Raw genomic sequence first — 22650 nt, 5'->3', positions numbered from 1 at the left:
CTCTGGTCTCGTGGAGTTCCCAGCAGATTTGAACCCCAGTTGCCCATAGTCATAACCTGCTTATTAATGTACCTGAATTGGTTTCCTTCCCTTCCTTGTGTCTCGTCACTCTTTCCAATGCTTCCTGGGGTCACTTCCCAAATAAACTACTTGAGTTCAGATCCTTAGGATCTGCTTCTCGGGATCTGAAACTTAGAGGGCATTTGGGAGATCTTGGTAAATCACACCATGCTGCCTTGTCCAAACCCCACTCAGACCTTGGATGCTTTCACGTAGGTGAAAGTTCCAAGCAGCATTGAAGAGAAAAGGTCACAAAAGGAAAATGTGCAGATTTAATGGGGAAAGGAGAAGAATAGAGGCGAGAAAGAAAAAGGAAAATTTGACTCACTTAATCTTTTCTCATACATTATTTAATCTTCACAGTAAATGACTTTGCAAGGTAAATCTGTATTCCCATTACTACAGATGAAGAAACCAAGCCTCAGAGGGATGAAGTAACTTGCCCACTGTTCACAGGCTTGAGGGCAGCATAGCCGAACTCCAGTGAGAGCCTGCTTCTTCCTCAGTCCAGTGCTTCTCACACCTGTTGGGGAGGCCAGGCACCTGGTATCAGGATGGTCCTTGCAGATCATAGTAAAATCTCAGTGTATTAGACTTGAAATAACTCAGTGTAACTTTTTGCCAAATCAAATGCTAGAATCTGATCTACATATGCAGGAGGCAGCAGAGGTCAGAGAGTTAAGAATTAATGGAAGAAAAACTTAAGAGCCTCTCCATCAACTTTTTTCCAATTTGAGGAGCAGAGCAGGAGCCCGGTTTGAGAACCTCCATCCTCTGTCCATGCTGACCTTGGAGGAGCTTCGTGGCCCAGGCGGAGGGTTGTTGCCAGACTGAGGAGCCTTGGGGTAATCTCCAGCTGCCTCCCCAGGTCGGGGTCCAGGGTCACTGTGGATGATGCACCTTCATCCCTCTAACCATAGGTTTCAGAGCCTCAGTCCTTTAATTTTGTCCTCTAGAGAGAGAGGGGCAGGCATGAATTGAGCAATTGCATATCTCCAACTCATTGTTCAATAGAAGCTGCTTCCTCTAGGAAGTCTGCCCTGATCACTGCTCCAGCCCCATATGCTACACAGGACAGCACCCTGAACCCTATTGCAGCCTGTCATGACACTTTGAGTTTCCTGTTTGTCTGTGTCTCTCCAACTCTAAGCAGGATGTACCTCATTCATCTTTGTATCCATAGAACCTAGAACAGACCTCAGCCTATAGTATATGTTCATTAAATATATGGATGGGTGAATGTATCAGACATTGTGCTAGTTCTTGGAAATACGAAGATTTTTTAAAAAATGGAGTTCTTGTTCTCAAGAACTCTTAGCCTAGTGAGAGCCTAGACAGATGAGTAAGTAAATAAAAAGTTGTGGTTAAAAAGAAAAAAAAGTGCCCTGTTCTTGGTGGTGTCCTGGGAGGCCTTCCATAGGAGTTGGGGCTTTAATAGCAACTTGATTTTAAATTAATAGCAGTTGGGGAGAGCACAGCATGTACAGAGGCACTAAGATGTGGGGAACAACTCATTCTAAGAATTACAAGTAGCTCCAGATGGTTGGAACCTATTTTTAGATAATGAACCTAGAAAAATATGAGTTGGGCCCTGACATGAAAGGTTTGAACTTCATGCTATGTAGAATAGACTTGAGGCTAAATGTTTGGGGGGACACCATTGAAGGGTTCTAATTGAGGGAAGGGCATAATTGTTTTAGAAAGCTTGCCCAGGAATACTCCCCAGAGGCCCCAACTGAGATGTTTATCGCTCTCCTCGATGCTATTCTCCCTCATGGTCCCCACAGAGCCTGGTGCAGTGTCCTGGCACCTTTTAAATGGGGGCAGGAGTTGTATTAGTGTTCTCCAGAGACAGAACAAATAGGAGATATATGGAGATTTGTTATAAGGAATTGGCTCACACAGTTATGGAGGCTGAAAAGTTCCAAGGTCTGCAGTTCTAAGGCCTGGGGTCCAGGAGAGGCGATGGTGGGTTCCAGTCTGAGTCTGAAGGCAGGAGGAGACCCGCATCCCGGCTCAGCGACAGAGCAAGCCACTTCTCCCTTAATTAGCCTTTTGTTCAAATCGGACCTCTGACTGGATGAGGCCCACCTACATTGGGGAAGGCCCTGTGCTTTTCTCAATCTGCTGATTCAGATGTTAATCTCATCCACAAACCCCCTCACAAATACACCCAGAAAAGTGTTTAAGCAAATATCTGGGCACCCCTTGATCCTTCACGTTGACACATGAATTAACCATTGTGGGAGGAAAAGGATGGCCCTAGGATCCACGTAGGAGATCTGGAGGTAGAGACTGGGAAGGCAGGCTGTTGAACTCATCCAACCACTCTCCGCATTTCTTCAGTGCATACTTGTTTGCTTCTTGGCCGTTGTTATATTCTCCTGATCTTGTGTGTTATTCTCTACATTCATATGTAAGAGTTTAATGCTTGTTGAATAGCTATTTAGAGATTGCTTTTATAAGACTAACAAAAGTGGTCTTCCTGCATCTACCTTTTTCTCCTTCCAGTTTATTCAGATCACAGCAACCAGAGTGATCCTTTTAAAACTTACATGAGATGCTGTCATTCCTGTGCTCAGACCCTCTAGTGGCTCCTCAGCACATTCAGAGGCAAAGCCGAAGGCCTCATCGTGGGGTGGAAAGCCCCACCTGACCCGGCCTCTCTGACCTCATCTTCTACCTCACACCGCCTTGCTCATTCTGTTCTTTTACGCCGGCCTCTTTGCTGTTCCTCAAAGCAGACATGCTGTTCCCAGCACCTGAACACACCCAAGGTACTCACAGGGCTCACCTTGTTCAAGCCTTTGCTCCGTGATTGCCGTCTCGGTCAGGCCTCCCCTGACCGCTATGTTCAGCCTTTGAACACCTGCCCCACGCCCCCATCATCCCCTTTCCCCTGCTTAATTTTGCTGCATAGCACTAATCAATTTCAACATATCATGTACTTTTTTTTTAACGTGTGATTGTCTGTTCCCACCCTCTAGAATGTAAGCTTTCTAAGGTAAAGTATTTTGTCTGTCTCATTGACTGCTCTTTCCCCAACACTTAAGACGATACCGGGCACCATAGCAGGGGCTCAGTAAGTATATGTGTTGAATTTCTTTGTTGAATTAATAAACAAGAGCACCTTTTGATAGTGCTCTTTCAGGTAAATTGACTTGTCTGTGCTTTCTGTAAGTGTGGAAGAAGAGGGAGGAAGGTTTATTTGCCTTTTAAATAAGGTCACGACCTGAGAAATCCACCACTGAATCCACTTAAGAGAGAAATGAGGCATTCCTTAGTGACCCAAAGCATCATGGTATCTTAGATGATGTTGTGTGATTCTGGAGACGGGTGGGGACTTGCTCTGTACCACCATTAATACAGTCCTTGCCTCAGATGGGCTGGTGGGCACCGAAGGGAAGAATGTTATGAAAAATAGTCTTGGTTTTTTCTTTTCTCCTTTGCTGAGAAAGTGGTGCTTACTTCAGGGTACGTAGAAGGAGTGAACAGAAAAAAAACAGTTGTGACAATGAGTAATTCGATTAGCATTAAATTCCCATTTTACGCTGCATGTCGTGTATCTTTTACGTGCATAAAAAGACTCATTAGACTTGATAGGCTAAGAGAAGGGTGATGGAAAAACACATTTTTTTTGTTTTTCTTGAAGGTGTTTCCTGGGACTCCCTTCCAGATGAGCTGCTCTTAGGAATCTTTTCCTGCCTCTGCCTCCCAGAACTCCTAAAAGTCTCCAGTGTTTGTAAGAGGTGGTATCACCTAGCGTAAGTATTCTTCACCCCTTTTGATACATATGGGAGAGGAAGAGAAAAGGAGGGTTATTAACTTATTCATTTGGATCTGGTGAAACTAAAAACCAAGAAAAACAAAGCAAACTTAAGTATCTTCATATTTTTATTAATCGGTGTCTTCATTTCACAGTGGAAGGGGAGAGTCTCCTGGAGATGTAAATTTACCCCATCTCTGAAACCCCTTTTCCCTGTGTTCGGTTTAGCCCACGTTGGTTGGATGCTGAGTCGGGGCCAGGCAGTGTACAGAGTGAAGGGAGTTCTAGGGGTGCATGAAGGCGCAGCCGTTCCTCACACCGGTGGGCTGGGTAGTGAGTGCAGTGGGGAGAGAGAACGCAGGGCTCTGGCATTAGAGCTGAGTGGAAACCCAGCCTCTGCCACTCAGGCTCTGTGTGACCTGAGTGAGGCCCTTGACACTTCTGAGCCTCTCCCCCTGTCTAAGGTGGGGATCGTGCTACCTTCAGGACAAGGCAGTTTGGAGGATGAGGATAAAACATAAAGATGCCCATGCAGTGCCTGGCTCGTGGAAGTGTTCAGCACATGGCAGCCAAGAGTTGTGGGTGTTTTTGTTAGTTTGGAGGCAACACTTTTCAGGTGTGGACAGTGAGCTGCACATAGAAAGACTTGGTGAGCTGAGAAGGCAGTAACAGGGCAGAACCAAGGGAGGAAAAAGGCTTTGTTTCAGTTTGACCTTTTTTCCACCACCGCCTCCCCCTCCCCTAGTCCCCATCCAGCCCCTGGCCATCCTTTGCTTTGTGCTTAAAGGCTTTTTCTCTCTTCTCCTCCACACATCTGGGGCTCTCACTGTGAGAGAGCGGGAGCCCCTTCCCCTCCATTGGGGTGGAGTGGGGGGAGGGGGCTGGAAATACGATGCCCTTGGTGTTTACAGGAGCAGGCTCTTTGCTTAGAAAAGCCACAAGGAGGTCTGCTACCTGGAATACTGAGCCGGGCTGGTTGAGTTTCACTTGTCCCCACCCAAGTGACCCCATTTTGATTTTTTTTTTTTTTACCAGCTGTCCTTTCCATGCAGAGTCTGTTAATCTTCATCTCAGTTCTCATAAAAGTGATAACTGGCATTTAAGCGCTCCTTATGTGCCAGGCACTGCGGTCCTGCCTTCTTAATAATAGAGGTCAAATCACAGAATGACAATTTCTTTATGCAGAATTAGTTCAAAGCCCTAGCCAGTGGCCTGCTTACTTTAAGCAGTATTAAAAAATAAAATTCTAGGAGGCATTTAAAATATTCCTTCAGGGGCTGGCCCCGTGGCTGAGTGGTTAAGTTCACCCACTCTGCTGCGGCGGCCCAGGATTTCGCTGGTTCGGATCCTGGGCGCGGACATGGCACCGCTCATCAGGCCACACTGAGGCAGCGTCCCACGTGCCACAACTAGAAGGACCCACAACTAAAACATATATAACTATGTACTGTGGGAATTTGGAAAGAAAAAAACAGAGAAAACAAAAGATTGGCAACGGTTGTTAGCTCAGGTGTCAATCTTTTTTTTTTTTAAGATTTTTATTTTTTTCCTTTTTCTCCCCAAAGCCCTCCAGTACATAGTTGTATATTCTTCGTTGTGGGTCCTTCTAGTTGTGGCATGTGGGATGCTGCCTCAGCATGGCTTGATGAGCAGTGCCATGTCCGCACCCAGGATTCGAACCAACAAAACACTGGGCCGCCTGCAGCGGAGCACGCGAACTTAATCACTTGGCCACGGGGCCAGCCCCTCAGGTGCCAATCTTTTAAAAAAAATTAAATAATTAAATGAAATATCCCTTCATGTGCTTGATCTCATGGTTTCTTTTCTGCTCAGTTGAACTAAGCTATGGATGTTAAAGCTCCTTTATTGTACTGTTCAGTACATTTTGGTACCTTCTTTTTGCTTTAGAAACACTATCCAAAATCTAAGTAATATTTTTCCCTTTTCCTTTCACATATATATATGCATAGTTCTGTGCATGTATATATATATTTTTCAAGCTTAAAGAATATTGTAAAACAGCTGAACTCTGACTTCTTTTTCCTAGTGGATGTCTGATAGCCCTATCTTACAATAAAGTAAAGCTAATTTTCTTTCTTTTAGTTATATTTACATGTTATTTAGGGTAATTGTGCTAACCTGTTCATGCTTAACAAAAATGCCAACTGGGTTTATTTAGGCCATTTGAAACATACCTAGTCAATAATCACTTAAGTAATTTCAACCATCATTTTTAAAGTCGTCAAATTAAATTGAATGCTGGAATTTTATATCTGGTTCTGGATCATTGCAAATAATAGCGTTGAACTATCTAATTTGAAAATAAAAATAAAGAGGAAGATGGAAGCTTATCCATGATATGACCAAGAAATATTCAATAGTGCCTTAAAAATATCATAGCTAATTGTATAGTTAGCTTAAAGATTCCTTCGGGATTTGCTTCAAGGCGGGTTAGTGGCCATGTCCTCCTTGTTACTAGCGGTGTCGAGGATCTCCAGTATCCAGTGCCCGCGACCGATCAAATCGAGCCCTCTTCTTTTCCAGGTTCGATGAGTCTCTGTGGCAGACCTTAGACCTCACAGGTAGAAACCTGCATCCAGATGCAATTGGCCGGTTGCTGTCCCGAGGGGTGGTTGCCTTCCGCTGCCCACGATCCTTTATAGACCAACCATTAGTTGAACATTTCAGGTAAAAAGGAAAAAAATCCCCGGAGAAGACTGTTTCTAAATCTTGAGGTGGAAAACAGATCAAAACTTTTTTCTCTGCCCAGCCTTATGGCCCGTGACAGGTCATCTGTGCAGTGTGGGATGTTAATTGCATATTTTGCTGTGTGGCCTTTGTGTTGAAACATGGCACAGGTTTCAGTGATGCTATTCCCACTTTAACTCGGGGTTACTGTCAGGCTCTTCCCAGGGTGAGGGATGCGCATTTAGCATCTGAAGTGGGGTCCTCAGCAGATGGGCGACCTGACCTCCCATGAGGCAGGAGCTGAGTGGAGCACCCACCAGCACACGCAGGCAGCCTAGCTATTTCCCCACTGCCTAAAGAGAAAAGTGTGAGAAGTCTTTTCAGACTTCGTAGCTCTGGGTTTCCGATCCTATTGTGGACAAATTGGCAACTTGAAAAAATGCCCTTTGTTTGTTTTGTAGAATATTTTGAAAAAACATTCCTCGGTTACTGATAGTTTTGCAATATGGTTAGTGCAGTCTCAGACTTGAGCAGATTAACTAGATAACTAGATACTGAACAGAAGAATAAGCTAAAGACAGCAGAGCTAGGGATGAAACCTGTGTCCCAACTCAAGTACTTTTTCCCTTTTCTCTGTGGTCATATGGTGGCACTCCTCCCTCACTGGTCGTAATCCTTCTGAGGCTGTTCATCCTCTGTCTCCTTCCCATTGGGCTTTCCTTTGTTCACTCCAGGGTCTGTCCCTGGCTTCCTTCCTTCTGGATCCACACACTGTCCTTGGACAAGCTATGTCCTGTACACCCACCTTTATGCCTGGACTCTCAAGTGCTCATCTCTAGCTCAGCCTTCTCTTTCAAACTCCTATTTCTAATTACCTAAAAACTTCCACACTTGAATTTCCTCCGTGTACCTCAATATTAGCATATCTAACAATAAACTCACCACCCTTCACAACTTGCTCTTCCACTGTCTTCCCTGTTTTAGTAAATGCCACAGCCATTTATCCACTCACCCTCCATGGGTGTCATCATAGGCATGATCTCCTTGTCACCCACACCCAGCTCATTCTCGTGCTGCCCAATGATTAATTTGTGAGTGGGCCTATATGGGCAGCAACATCTTGACTTAGCAAAAGTACTTTTGAATTTTAAAAGGAATGAGGATGGGAATTAGCTGGTAGCAATTTGTTTTATGACCGAAACTGTAGCTGATACTTGAAATGTGTATTTAGTGTCTTGTTTGTGATTGGCTGCTCCTTTGGAGATGGGAAGGGGTTGGGTGTGATCTGGATGTCCTTGTTTGAGCTGCCTTATGGAGCCCCTTTTCTTCTCTTCTGTGTTCAGCCCTTTTCGTGTACAGCACATGGACCTGTCGAACTCAGTCATCGATGTGTCTACCCTCCATGGCATTCTGTCTCAGTGCTCCAAGTTGCAGAATCTAAGCCTGGAAGGCCTCCAGCTTTCAGATCCCATTGTCAAGTGAGTGGCAGCCAGGAGCATGTCACAAAGGCAGTTGTTTTTATGTGTGTTAATGTTGTTTTCTGCATATCACTGGGGTGCCCCTGTGTCCATATCCAGAGGAACTCAGGAAATATCCAGTGCAGTCTTCCCACTTCTGCAGAACTTTGCAGGACTCATCTAGGCAACCGAAGTTTGCATGTTAACTATATGCCAGGCCTTGTGCTAGGTTCTAGAGATATCAGGATGAATAAAGGCATGGTCTGTGCCTCATTCATGGGAAAGACAGATAATCACAGTGCTCTGTGTTTGTTAAATGTGTGGGTGAATATGTGGCAACACGCAGCAAGCTAATTAAGTTTAGAGAGGGCAGCCTTCTCAGAGGAAGTGACTCTTCAGCTGAGTATTAAATATATTCAGATGGGAGATCTCCACTTGACGGGGCGAAAGAAGGAGCCTAGGTGAAGCTGCCTGTGTGGTTCTAAACTCTTAAGTAATTGGGAATTGCTGGAGCACAGGCTCAGAGAGGGCAGTGACAGGAGGGGAGGATGGTCAGGGACCAGATCGTGTGGGCCCTGCCATGCTGTAAGGAGTCTGGGCTCCATTGTAGGCTAGAAAGAGGGAGGTGGTGAAGAGTGGTTCTGAGAGTGGAAGGAACGTGTCAGAGTTGACATTTAGAAACTTAACTCACTGGGCACCTCGGAAGGTCCATCAGACATGGAAGAAACTAGATTAGTTAGGAACTAATTAGTAATGAACTGTTGTGTTCATTCAGATGAGAAATGATGAATCCTGATCTAAAAAAAATAGTAAGAATAATAGTAGCTAACATTTCTTGAGCATTTATTGTGTGCCAGGTACTCAGGTCTTTAAGGGACTTCTCGTTTAATTCTCACAGCAACCCCATGAAATATGTTCCTACTGTTCCCTTTTTACAGATGTGGAAACTGAGGCACAGAGAGGCTGAATAACTTGTGCAATAACTTGTCACACAGTTAGTAGGTGGCAGAACCAAGATTTGAACTGGTGTTGTAGTATGATTCCAGAACTCTTGCTTTTAATCACTAAGTTTCACTAACATGAGGCATTTGGCAATGTGCAGGAGAGGGCAAATTTGAGGGACGTTTAATTGAAAGAACCTGGTGACTTTATGAGTAGAAGTTTGCCTACAGCTATTTCCAATTATGAGTGAAATGCAAATACGTTTATTCCATTGCTTTTTGGTCTTTAAGAAGTACATTGATCGATGTTTCTTGTGTACTTACTCTCTGTCGGGCACTGTGCTAAGCCCTTTATTTCTTTATTTTATTTAATTGTAACAGCCCTACCAAGAAGGTACTGACGTTACCATTTCATAGATGAGTGAACTAAGGCAAAGCATCCTACTTGAGGTCATACAGATAGTGAGATGTTAATTTAAACTCACTTCTGACTCGAAAGCCTGTGGGCTTAACTACTTCACTAGCCTGCTTTCCTCAGACAGCTGGTTGATTGAGGAAGAGTGTCTTACTGGTATTGTTCTGACATTTTCCCTTTTTCTAGTAATCTTGCACAGAACTCAAATTTAGTGCGACTAAACCTTTCTGGGTGTTCTGGATTCTCCGAATCTGCCCTGAAGACTTTGTTGAGCAGCTGTTCCAGGTGGGAAAGATTTGAGACTTCACTGTAGAGCTGTTCTTTCAAATGCACAATTATCTTTCACATCTGAGTGTGAGCTGTTGCCCGGTCTCTGAACTCTTGGATTATGTAATATCCTTTGCCCTTTAAACTCTCTGTCCAAACTCAACAGCCCAATTCATTGTTTGCAAAAGACACTGTGTGGTAATCTCTTTGTTCCTATTAAAATAAGGAACATGTACTCATGTGTTTATCAACAGTATGGTTGAAAGAAATCTGTTTACACCTAACTGTACAGTTTTTTCCCCTATAATATCTGGAGACCTGACTTAATAGTTTTTTATTTAATTTGGTACGTTTGCAAATATATGCCGTGAATTTGAGTGATTCTGTTAAAAACATCTTTTATATTGTGTAATAATATCAGTATATAAATAAAGGCTACAGGGTTACAAATATTACAAAATGAGAGGGTGACATGGTTCACAGAATACACAATACTGTGTGTATGTGTGTGTCCTTTTTAATATCCCTTGGTCTCTGCTTTAGCATTGTACTTATGTCTTAATGATCTGTTAAAAGTAGATTACCTTCAAATAAGAATGTTATTAATGAGATAAAATGTAGAACCCTACATTTTCTCAGCAATGCTGGGAATGGGATGGGTAGTTTAATGGTTGGACATTTTCTTTTTTACCCTTTTTTTTCTTTTTTGAGGAAGATTAGCCCTGAGCTAACATCTGCTGCCAGTCCTCCTCTTTTTGCTGAGGAAGACTGGCCCTGAGCTAACATCCATGCCCATCTTCCTCTACTTTATATGTGGGACGCCTACCACAGCATGGCTTGCCAAGTGGTACCATGTCCACACCCGGGATCTGAACCGGCAAACTCCGGACCGCTGAAGCAGAACGTGTGAACCTAACTGCTGCGCCACCAGGCCAGCACCTGGACCGTTTTCTTTGAATCGCTCATTTGCTCAGTTAGCAGAGGCCAGATACAATGAATGACTTTCTGCAGTGTCAGCATCTCTTTATTCCTGGTACCATCCATCAATTTTTTAAAACATCTCAGGTGATTGCTCATACTGTGTGGTTGTTTGCCAACAACCTGGGTGGTTGAGAAAGAAAAGATAGAGGCTAGAATTTCTACCTCCAGTCCTGGAAGGAGGTGTGAGCCTTCTGGAGGAAAGGAGAGTGCTCCCCTCAATTTCCAGAAGAGGGCAGCATTCCCTAAGGCCTTGGCTCAGGCACCTTTCTGAGGCAGACTGGGGCAGGGGAGTGTGTCAGGAGGGGAGAAGGCATTTTCAGGTAGCAAAGGTAGCTGCTTGAGAAGCAGAGGTGCTGTGCGTACAATGGTAAGGATTCTGTGGGTTTGTATTGTCTTCATTTGCAGCTGAGGCAGTGCTGCCTGGTGGACTCCTTCCTGTGTGACGCTGTCATGCTTTCCTTATTACCCTCCTTGTGTGCAGGTTGGATGAGCTGAACCTCTCCTGGTGTTATGACTTCACTGAAAAGCACGTACAAGTGGCCGTCGCGCATGTGTCGGAGACCATCACCCAGCTGAATCTTAGCGGCTACCGAAAGAATCTCCAGAGATCAGGTCAGACTCTCTTTCCCCTGGGCCCTTAACAACAACCACAACAATAGTAGGTCTGACTGACTGAGCATCTTCAAAGTGCTGTCCTACATAAGTTGTCTCAGGCAATCCAGTGTGTGTGTTCTTGATCTCATTTTTCACATGAGGTGGCCGCTGATCAGAAGGGTTAGGTGAAAGCAGACAGCTGGTGAGGTAGGGTCAAGATTTGAATCTAGAATCCAGAAGTGGAAACCCTTATACTTTAAAACTATTTATTTTTAAGCAGAAGAACGTCTTTTGATCAACTAAGTTATTAGATAAACCCCCAACATAGAAGTAGATAAATGCACGGTTTGATTAGTATTAAACCGCGGTTCTCCGTGGGGGGCAGTTTTGCCTGCAAGGGGACATTGGGTGAGGTCTGGAGACATTTTTGATTGTCACGGCTGCAGGGGTGCTACTGGCATCTAGTGTGTAGAAGCCGGGAATGCTGGTGAACAATGCACAGGACAGCAGAATCACACACAAAAAATAATCGGGCCCTAAAGGTCAGTAGTGCCAAGGTTGAAAAACCCTCTTATGAACCCTGTTTGTAAGTTCATATTTATAACTCTTACTTTTTAATTTAGTCTAAGAGAGCAGTGAGGTGGTTTGGATGAACACAGGCATTTGAATTTGGGGGTCATATGTCACGTTACAGTCTTTATAAGCCTCAACTTTCAGTTATGCTTTGTCTAATATTCAGAAAAATCTGGATTCGCAAAGATAAGTGTTTGCAAATGGCAAGAGTTTTTGAACAGCTTCCCCTTGCGATCCTGGGCTAACATTCACCCTTTGGGCTGCACAAAGCCGAGTTAAAGCAGCGGTGTACCTCAGCCCTCTCCTGGTGTCATGATGCTATTAGCTCATCTTAACGTATGTGTTTTGTCTATTATAGTCTTGATTCTACTCTAAAAGGTTTGAATCAAACATTTGCAGAGTGTATCTTCTTAAAATTTAAGCAGCATTTGAAGCACCTTCTCCAGGACATGTTGTATGCTTTGGGCAGTAAGATGTGTCAGGCAATAGAAAAGAGAAGCGAGATTTTCTTGAGTGGCCAGGGGTTCGGGTCCTTTGCCCTCACTTATGTCCAGATGCCTGCATTTTCAGACAGGGGGAACGTTTTCTTTATAAATCTGTAAAAGCAGCAATTGTGTCTTTCTTACCACTCCCCTGCTCATGTATTATTTATATCCTACACTTTTTTCCTTTAAACTCTATTTTATATCTGGTTATAGAATTATATAGTCATTCTCAAAACTATGTAAAATATGGAAAAACACAAAAACAAATTGTCAGTCTCACTAACATCTTGCCTGTCTTTTTCCTGTACGAAAGTGTTTTTTGCAGTGGGACAAAGTATATGAAATACTTCGTAATATGCTTTTTTCCAGATAACCCCATTTTCAGTGACTACGCCACATCATTTCCAGTGGCTGTGTGATATTTCATCACCTAGATATGGAATAATTTGTATTGGTTCAATAATTATCAATTGATCTCCTTGTAATGGACATTTAGAATCCTTGCAGTCTTCCCCTTGTGTAAACAGCTTCGTCATGGACAGAGACACATCGTTGAGTGCATTTCAAAGGATGGATCCTTAAGTGGAATTGCCGAGTCAAGCATTAGGCACCATTCTCAAGCTTTGGATAGTTCTTGACAAATTGCCTGCTGAGAATTTTAAACTCCCACCAGCGAGCATCCTCTTCACACTGAATCCCATTGCTAATTCTTCTCTCTTCATCCCCAAGAGAAGAGAAGGCAGTGCCCTATTTACATTTTTTTCCCAAATCTGAATTTCTCACTTCTTATTGAGAGGTTTCTGAAATGAATCAAGGTTCTGGGTACAAGGTTGAGCAACTGTGCTGTAGGCAAACTGCTGTTAATTTTGTCCAAGTTTGGCTTAAAACTTTTCTCTTTGTTCGTCCAGAAAAGAACAAATAGCCTGCTCACCGAGTTTTGACAGGAATAATAGGTATAAAATCCTGCTTGCTGGATGCATTCAAGGCCAGGACAAAGATGCAGAGTATAAGTTGAGGTGTTTTCTTAATTATACATTGGAAGTCAAAGATTTTTAAACTAATGTCTTTAACAATAGCACAGACTATTTTATTATACAGAAGATAATATGGATTTCGTTTTAGCTCCTAGACTGGTGCTAGCCTGCCTGGGTTCAAGTACCCACTTTGCCCTTTACTGAGTAGCTTTGAGCAAGTTGCTTAACCTCCCTGTTCCTCAGTTTCCTCATCAATAAAATGGAGATAACAGTAGAACCCATCTCTTGGAGTTACAGTAGGGAATAAATGAGTTAATACATGCAGCACACTGACCTGTTCTTGACACACAGTGAGAGTTCAGAAATTGCTGGCCACCCTCCTCCCACCAGTCACTGCCTCCCCGTGGGGCAGTAGGTGAGCACTGAACGAGACCTTGGAGGGCCTAGCTTTTGGTCTTGGGTTTGACCTTGACTTCTCTAGCTGAAATTGTCTTTGCTCTAAAGTGACTGGTTACCTTCAGTGGTTTCTAAGATCCCTTTTAGCTCATGTGGTTCTCTAGTTTGTGGTGAAACGAGGAGGACAGTGAAGAGGGAATCTTGGCAGTGACTGCTGTTTACTAACCCTTCTCACCAAGGGATGGCAGGGCCTCAGTGTGATGGCTGGAGACGGAGGCTAACTGGTGTCGTCCCCCAAGGTTTTATACTTTCCTAGATGGTGTCAGAATAAGATTGTATCTGATTTTGGATTTTGTTGACGGTTGGTTGGCTGGCTAGATGATGGGTCGCTCAAAGTGGTATTGTGCACTTTCTTCATTTTTTGAGTCATTCATTAAACAGGTGTTTACTGAGCACCACAGTGCACAAAGCCGTGCTCCAGACTTGGGAGATGTGGCCTTGAACAAAACAGATGAAGTCATCCTTGTGCGGCTTACATTTGAGTGAGGGAGCTAGACAGTCAACAAATAACTAAATGTTACAAAAGGAGGTGAAAAGGCACGGAGGAAAAATCAAGCAGAGTAACCAGGTAGAACATAGCGGGAAAGGGGCTATTTTTAAAGGGAACACTCAGAGAGGGCCTCTCTGAGGAAGTGACACTTGAGCAGAGACCTGAATGAATCAGTAAAGAAAGGTGTGAGCCATATAGATGTGTGAGGTGAGGAAAGAACCTTCTAGAACTAAGGACCAGCAGGTACCTTTGGAAGAAAATCACATGTGCTACTTTGTAATCAGAAAATGAACCAATAAGTCTTATTTATTTTTAAAAATAGACAAACTTCATTCATGTTTGAGGGTTTTTTTCTTGATATGGGAGCCAGTACGTGAGAGGGAGCAAGGCAAAAGCTTTGTTTTGGTTTTTTTCTGAGTGAGCTGGGAAGCCATTGCAATATTTGGGGTAGGGAATGGTATGATCTGACTCACCTTTGAAAAGTTCCATTCTGGTGCTGTGTTGAGAAAAGGCTGTACGAGATTAGGGTGGTAACGTTCGAGGTGGCAAGAAATGATCAGATTTGGGGCACTTTTGAAAGCCGACATAGCAGGATTTGGTAACAGATTGGGTGTGGGATGTGAGAAAAACAGTCAAGTATGATTCCCAGGGTTTTGGCCTAAGCAGCTGGAATCAGTGAAGTTAGCACTTACTCAGATGGGGAAGACTCTAGAGAAGGAGCAGATTTGGGGGAGAAATCAAGCATTTGGTTTTAGGCATAAATTTGAGATGCCTATCACATCTCCCAGTGGGTGTGTTGAGGAGGCAATTGAAAATGCAAGTCTAGGATTCAGGGTAGGAGAAGGGGCTGACGATACAGCTGTAAGAAGAAAAAAAACCCTCCAACATTAATGAAGTTTCTCTATTTTAAAAAATAAATAACATTTATTGATGTATTTTCTGATTACAAAGTAGCACATGTGACGTTTCTTCCAAATTCTGAAAAGTTACCTCTAATCCCACCACTCTCGGTAACTGCATAAGGTTTGGGTGCATTTCCTTTCAGCCCTTTTTCCAAACCCTTTCTGAGTGTGAGTTTGTGTGTAAAATAGGAGTTTGTGAAGGTCTTTTAACTAAATTGAGATTATAATGCATTGTATATATTTTGTTTTGTTTTCACTATGCAATATAGCCTGAATATTTTTTCAAATCATGCAATGTTATTAAAAAGCTTCTTAATAGCTACTGTTATCATTGTGTTCCACAGAATGGATGACAATTAACCTATTAATCTAAGTGGGGGAGGGGCTATTATAATTGTTGCTACATGAATGTCTACAAGCATATCTCAAATTATTTTTCTAAAAGTGGAATTACTGAGCCAAAGAGCAAAGTGGGTAATGCCCTGAACACTTTTTTTAAAAAAAATCAATTCACCCTCAAAAACAAAAATCAGTTGACTCTCCTGAAAGGCTGCATAAAATTAAATATCCACTTGTAGTATTGAGGACCTGCTTTATTATATTTCATGAGTTCTGGGTATTATAATAAAATTTTTTTAATATGATGGCTGAAAAGCAATATTTTAGTTTTACTTTGCATTTCCTGCTCCCTTTTTATTATCTCTGTATTTTACAAAGTATTTGTTCTTGTTCTTTCCCCATTTTCTCCTGTTTATCTTCTTTTGCTCTTTAGATAATAAGACCATTAACTCTCTGTTTTATTTATGTTGGAAGCATTTATTCCCAGTTTTCTGATACTTCTTTAATTCTGTTTGTGTTTTGTTTTGCTTTAAGGTGGTGGTAGAGTTTTAAAATTTTTATGTAGTAAGTTATTAGTGTTCCCTTTATGTTTTCTTTTATGTTTAGAAACCCCTACCTAGCCCAAAATCTAATGAATAATTACCCATATTTTTGCACTTAGAACTTTTTAAATATATGTGGAATTGTATTTGGGTATATTATTTGAGTTGGAGAAATAAATTTTTTCCAGTTGTGGTAGCAATTTTTTTTTTTTTTTGAGGAAGATTAGCCCTGAGCTAACTGCTGCCAATCCTCCTCTTTTCACTGACAAAGACTGGCCCTGAGCTAACCTCCATGCCCATCTTCCTCTACTTTATATGTGGGATGCCTGCCACAGCATGGTGTGCCAAGTGGTGCCATGTCCACACCCGGGATCCAAACCAGTGAACCCCAGGTCGCCGAAGCAGAACGTGCACACTTAACCGCTACGCCACCAGGCCAGCAATATTATTTTTTAATAATTCATTATTTCCCCTATTGATTTTAAGTGCTACCTTTATGATATGTTGTTCATATATACATAGTGATGTTTGGTTTTGCTTTTTGCTATTGTGAGTGGGATTTTTTTTTCTATTTTTCCAGCCAGCTATTGCTGATACATAGGTAGGCTCTGGAGTTTTGTTAACTACTCATTTTACACAGTTCTCTTACTATGTAAAAATAATAGTTTTTCAGGTGATTCTCTTGAATTTTTTAGTAAAAAGTCTTATATGCCAAGGTGATAATTTTTTTTCTAATAGTCTGCAACTCTAATAGTCTAACTAGTTACAAACTTCTAGCATAATGTTAAATGATAGTATGGATAGTAGATATTCTTGTCTTGTTCCTAATTTAATAGTCACCATCATGTTTTTTTCTAGATGTCTCTACCTTAGTTGGAAGATGCCCCAATCTTGTCCACCTAGACTTAAGGTATTTTTTTTTCTTTAATCATTTTAAAATAAAAATTGAAAAATCATGATTGCTCATTGAATGAGGAAAGGATGCTAATATGTTGAAGGAACTAGGTGGTAAACTATTCTGGTCTTCTCCATCTAGGACTGATGGATAGGTGTTGAATTTTTTCTTCTGCTCTGTTACAGTGATAGTGTCATGCTAAAGAATGACTGCTTTCCAGAATTTTACCAGCTCAACTACCTCCAACACTTGTCACTCAGTCGGTGCTATGATATAATACCTGAAACTTTACTGTAAGTATTTTTGTAACCTCTGGGTGTCTTCTGAGAGTCTGGTGTCATTTCCTTCCTCACCAAGGCCCTTTCCCAATGCTGTTACAAGCACATTTCCTCTTCTGCCATCCGCCATACTTCCTTTTCTTACTCCCACCTACAGTTGCTTCTTTTAAGTACTGTCCACTGCAGAATGACTTAACGATTTGGCTAGTTTGGATATCCCAGAACCAAAATTGTCATGATTATTACAAAGTTCTCACACACTCGCATTTCACAGAAGGATTTAAGATTGGGGCAGGATTGCTGTCATCTTAAGCGATGATAAGTATAAACCTCTATATATTGCGACCTTTCTTTAGACCCCTGTATTCAGAGATTAGTTTGTTTTAAGAACAACAGGAATTTGTTCTTCTTGATTTTCTTTTAGTCTATTGTGACCTCCAGACCTTATTGTCCCCTTATGAACACCAAGCGTATTTATTTTATTTGGGTAGTATTTTTGTTTTTTAAATTACTTTTCATCTTGTATTCAGCTAGCATATATTAAACATCTATGATGTTTAAGACACTTTGTTGAATATCGAATAAATATGTTTAGAAGGGTAGTGGGAAGGCTGGGAGAGCAGGTGAAGCATGGAAGGCCTTAAGGCCAGCTGAACGGCTTGAGTTCCGTAAACATGAGGGAAGCGTCAAAGATTTTGGAGCAGGGGAGTAACATAATCTGAGCTAGGCTTTAGGAAGATGCCGTGGTCATTGGTAAAGAGAACAGGCTGGAAGGAAGAAAGATTGGAGGCAAGGCGACCATTACTATAAGGAAAGTTGGTTTTTTTTAGCACTTACTGGCAGTGTGAAAATATAAAGGATGCTTCTAACTCTCGGTCATTGATCTGCAGTGAGATTTTGATGAAATTCCAAACTAAATATTCCCTTTCACAAGACTTTGTACTGTGTCCCAACCTAGAGCAAATATAGATCAGAGAGATGAATTTCTAAGCACATAGATCTGGGTTAAGAAGAAAGAATCATTATCAAAAAGTATTTACTTTGGGGAAACAGGCTCCCTTTTTTCTGTGGATGAGAATTTCACTGTTCAAAGAGATGTATTTCACCTAATGTGAAATACTTAAGAGGACTGGCTTATATGTGACAGAAAAAAAAATGGCAATGTGTTGAGAGGTGAAATGGCTACAACTGGTCACCCCTTTTTTCCATCTACCCAGCCCTCTCTAAAATATCTTAGTGAAGTTACTGTTAGGTTTCATCGTATATAATGCAGTTGTTGAGTATTAACCATTATTAAGAGTTATCAGAGGGGCTGGCCTTGTGGCCGAGTGGTTAAAGTTTCATGTGCTCTACTTTGGCCGCCTAGGTTTGCAGGTTCAGATCCCTGACACAGATCTTCTCCACTCATCAGCCATGCTTTGGAGGCATCCCACATACAAAGTAGAGGAGGACTGGCAAAGATGTTAGTTCAGGGCGAATCTTCCTCAAGCGAAAAAAGGAGGAGATTGGCAATGGATGTTAGCTCAGGGCAAATCTTCCTCAGCAAAATAAGAGAAGTTATCAACCCTGCTGATAGCTCCTTTTGAGAGATGGAGCCTAGTTCAAATAAAGGTCAAGTCTGTATCCTTGAATTGCATGTAACCTGTGGTGATTTCAACTGATACTACAGTAAAACATTTACTTTTACCATCGCTAGCTTGCTAGCTTCTCCTCACAACACAGCATAAATCATTTGGTATAAATCAAGAATGGAGAAAGAAAGCAAATATGGTTGGATTTTAAATATACCTTGGAGTTTTTAGGTTGTTAGAAATTCAGCAAAACGCACTGGCATGTTTCCTAAGGCCATGTTGCCCAAGCTATGGCCTGGGCTCCGTAGTTCGATTCAATTTGCCGTTTTCTCCAATCGTTGATGGCAAATTATCTTTTCAGTTTGCGTTTTATAAACTATGATACAAATTGTAAAAACTGGGTCATGTAACTGTAGCGGAACAGTTTGCATAGATGCTGCTACTCTGAAAGTCTCTCTCTTCCTTTCCAGTGAACTTGGAGAAATTCCCACACTAAAAACACTACAAGTTTTTGGAATCGTACCAGACGGTACCCTTCAACTGTTAAAGGAAGCCCTTCCTCATCTACAGATTAATTGCTCCCATTTCACCACCATTGCCAGGCCAACCGTTGGCAACAAAAAGAACCAGGAAATATGGGGCATCAGATGCCGACTGACGCTGCAAAAGCCCAGCTGTCTATGAAGTATTTATTGCAGGATGGTGTCTCTTTGGAACAGGGAAAGTAGGCAGGAAGCCCAATTGCTGGAGCACTCAGCTATTTTTATTCTTGGTTTTCCCTTTGCCTTTATTCTGCAAGTGTATTAGCCATGTGAGAGAGAAAACTATGAAGTGTCGCTTTTTAAAAATGACTGTAAACATTTCTGTCACTGCTATGCCTTTCAGAGCCTGAGTTGTAGGCCTTTTGAAACTTTAGGAGAGTGAGCCTATAATTTCAAGATACCTTGAGGGGCAAAATTTGAGCCACCTCTTTCAAGTGCCCTTCTTATGAAATCTATTTAGAATCAAGCATAAAAATCACCACCAGCGAATCTTTTTCATAGCCTATATGGTAACTTTTTTCTATTTAACTTTTCAGTATTGCCTTATAAGACATAGATTGAAGAATAAGCTATTTGTATTGTGAGCTGAACAGAAAGAATCATAGGATAGTTGATTTGGGGCAATCTCTTCTAGGGGATAGAAAAAGAAAAATACACATTTCACCTTTGCCTTTAGATTTGAAATTAGGCTCATGGAAACAAATAGTCCTGAGTAATTAACTGTAAAACCTAAATGAAAAAAATAGAAAACCAACCAGAGGTATAGAATTTGAAGGCTCAAGAGGCAATTTCCTATGTCAGGTTAATCTTGCAGTATCTTCAAATGCACACTTATGAAGTATCCTGTAATGTACTGTGTTCCCAGAATTCTAAATTAGCTGAGGAAATGTAATTGTGGCCTTCTAACTTTTTGATCAAATTATGTTGACGTGGGTTCTTGAACTTTTAAAATGACTTGCTTTGTTTTAGAAAGGTGGTAGAAACTGGTCAGCCTCTGTTCTTGAAGTGTTGGATGGAATGCTGAAGTGAAGTTGCCAGCCATTTTCCTTTATTGCTGAGGTTCTTGAAGTTGTTTTTATATTACTTATAGAATCAAGTATTTTAAATTGTCCCTTTTTGTAATGGTCTCCCACGATAATTGTTTGGAACTACCCATTTTATAAGGTTATTGGACCTAAAGTTCCCGAAGAAGAACTGCGTGTTCTTTTCGATCGGGAATACACACTAGAGGCAGGTGTGTGTTGCATGCAGTTTTACAGCAGTGAACACAGCTCGCACCTGCATGACAGTTAAGACTCAGATGTTGAACCTTTGATAGCATCAGTGATTTTTTTTTAATGGGACATAGATGCAAAAGGATTCAATTCTACTTTTAAAATAAACACAAAACACTAATTTCTTATTTAAATTGATGACCTCCTCATATGTTCAAAATGGAACAAAAAAGCCAAAACCCCTCATTTCTGTTGACATTAATTGTTTTTTTAAATCAGATTTTTCAAATGTTAGAAACAATGGTATGAAGTGCCCTTATCGGCTGAGACCTAAAGAACATTTCGAAGTAGTGTTACACGGGAAATGATTATGTTTCAATTTTGTAGCAGTTAAGAAGTGCTAAATACTACTTGAAATTATTGTTTACAGATTAGTGACAAGGGCTGATGATAGAATCCAGTTGGACTCTGACTTCCAGGTGCCCTCAAACACTCAGTACTTCCAAACTCAAGTCCAGCCTTAAGCTATTTTGCTAACGTGTCAGAATAATCTGTATTTTTGTATGTGATTTCTACTTTTATAGACTTGTTTTAAAATAAAACACATTTTTATAAAAATTAATCCTTCAGCTAAGTTGTATTCCTTTTTCCTTTCTGTTTTTTCATTAAGTATTGTGGTTAAAATAGAAGGCATTTGGTGTGGTGTGCCATTTATCTCAGCCCTCTAAATAAGGCCCTTCCAAAGACGCCTGAAATGGTCCTTTTTGCCCCATCTACATCTTATGCTTGTTGTCAAATTAAAATGATAGTTTATAAAACTTTCTAACAAGGTGCTAAGTACAGGCCTGTTATATTTAGAGTGCTTTAAAAAGTAATAACATTTATAAAACATTTGGAATTCAAGTGATTAATGTGATAGTCAAGTACTATCAATAAAAGTCAGCACTTTTTAAATACAGGCTTGATCAGCTATCCTGTGCATTTTAGTCTTATTAGCAGACTATTTGAATAGTTCACCCTGTACCCGGGTCTTCTGGGAATTGCTTTTGAACATAGTTCATTCAAACGGTAGAATGGTGATTCTTCTTGAGTATCACCCAATTTTTTTGCTTCTTTTTTTACATCATCACTGCTATGGTTCCTTTTCTGTTTTTAATTATGAAAAATGTCAAATAAATGCAAAAAGTAGAGAATATAATGCACCTCGTCATCCATTTTCTATAATCATTAACTCATGACCAATCTCTTTTTATCCATCATCTCATGCACTTCCCCCCCCATACACACATACTCACACAGTTTATTTTGAAGCAAAACCCAGATATAATTTCATAAATGTTTCAGTATATACCTCTAAAGAATAGAGATTTTCCTGAATTCTGAAACATTAAATATCAAAATAGTGTTGAAAATTCCTCAGTTGTCTCTGGTTTTCGTGTATGGGTTTGTTTTGATCAGAACCAAACATAGTCCACACATTGCATTTGATTGACGTTCTCTCGTTTCTTTTTTATTAAGGTATAATTGACATACAACATTATATTAGTTTCAGATGTACCACATAATGATTCAATATTTCTGTATATTACAAAATGATCAACAAAATAAGTCTAGTTAACATTTGTCACCATACATGGTTACAGATTTTTTTTCTTGTGATGAGAACTTTTGAGATCTCTTTTAGCAGCTTTCAAATATGCAGTACAGTATTATAGACTATAGTCACTAAGCTGTGCATTACATCCCATGACTGACTTATTTTAAAACCAGCAGTTTGTACCTTTTGACTCACTTCACCCATTTCACCTACCCCCACCCCTGGCCTTTAGCAACCACCAATCTGTTTGTTCTCTGTATCTATGAGCTTGATTTTTTGGCTGCTTTTAGATTCCGCATATAAATGAGATCATAGGGTATTTGTCTTTCTCTGACTTATTTCACTTAGCATAATGCCCTCAAGGTCCATCCATGTTGTCACAAATGACAAGATTTCATTCTTTTTATGGCTGGATAACATGCCACTGTATATATATACACCACGTTTTCTTTATTCATTTGTCTGTTGATGGACACTTAGGTTGTCTCCATGTCTTGGCTGTTGTGAACAATGCTGCAATCAACGTGGGGGTGCAGATCTCTTTTCAAGTTAGTGTTTTCTCCCATCCACAAGTGGAATTGCTGCATCATATGGTAGTTCTATTTTTAATTTTTTGAGGAACT

General features: G+C 41.1%; 1 protein-coding gene across 2 annotated transcripts in view; it reads left to right on the top strand.

Annotated features, from left to right (window-relative positions):
* Positions 1-21052, top strand: part of SKP2 (S-phase kinase associated protein 2) — a 30006-nt gene extending 8954 nt beyond the window's left edge. Inside the window, exons 3-10 of one of the 2 annotated variants that reach the window (XM_046671148.1) lie at positions 3713-3824; positions 6371-6514; positions 7858-7992; positions 9514-9612; positions 11057-11187; positions 16789-16840; positions 17011-17118; positions 19145-21052. In XM_046671148.1, the coding sequence (XP_046527104.1) occupies positions 3713-3824; positions 6371-6514; positions 7858-7992; positions 9514-9612; positions 11057-11187; positions 16789-16840; positions 17011-17118; positions 19145-19358 (995 nt within the window). In that variant the 3' untranslated portion in view covers positions 19359-21052. The remainder of the gene's footprint in view (positions 1-3712; positions 3825-6370; positions 6515-7857; positions 7993-9513; positions 9613-11056; positions 11188-16788; positions 16841-17010; positions 17119-19144) is intronic. The other variant, XM_046671149.1, reaches the window with a different exon arrangement.
* The last annotated feature ends 1598 nt before the right edge of the window (positions 21053-22650 follow it).

This window comes from Equus quagga, chromosome 9 (assembly GCF_021613505.1).
Source record: "Equus quagga isolate Etosha38 chromosome 9, UCLA_HA_Equagga_1.0, whole genome shotgun sequence".
Classification (NCBI taxonomy): domain Eukaryota; kingdom Metazoa; phylum Chordata; class Mammalia; order Perissodactyla; family Equidae; genus Equus; species Equus quagga.
Note: the sequence above shows the minus strand (reverse complement) of the source record. Positions and strands in the feature narration are given on the sequence as shown.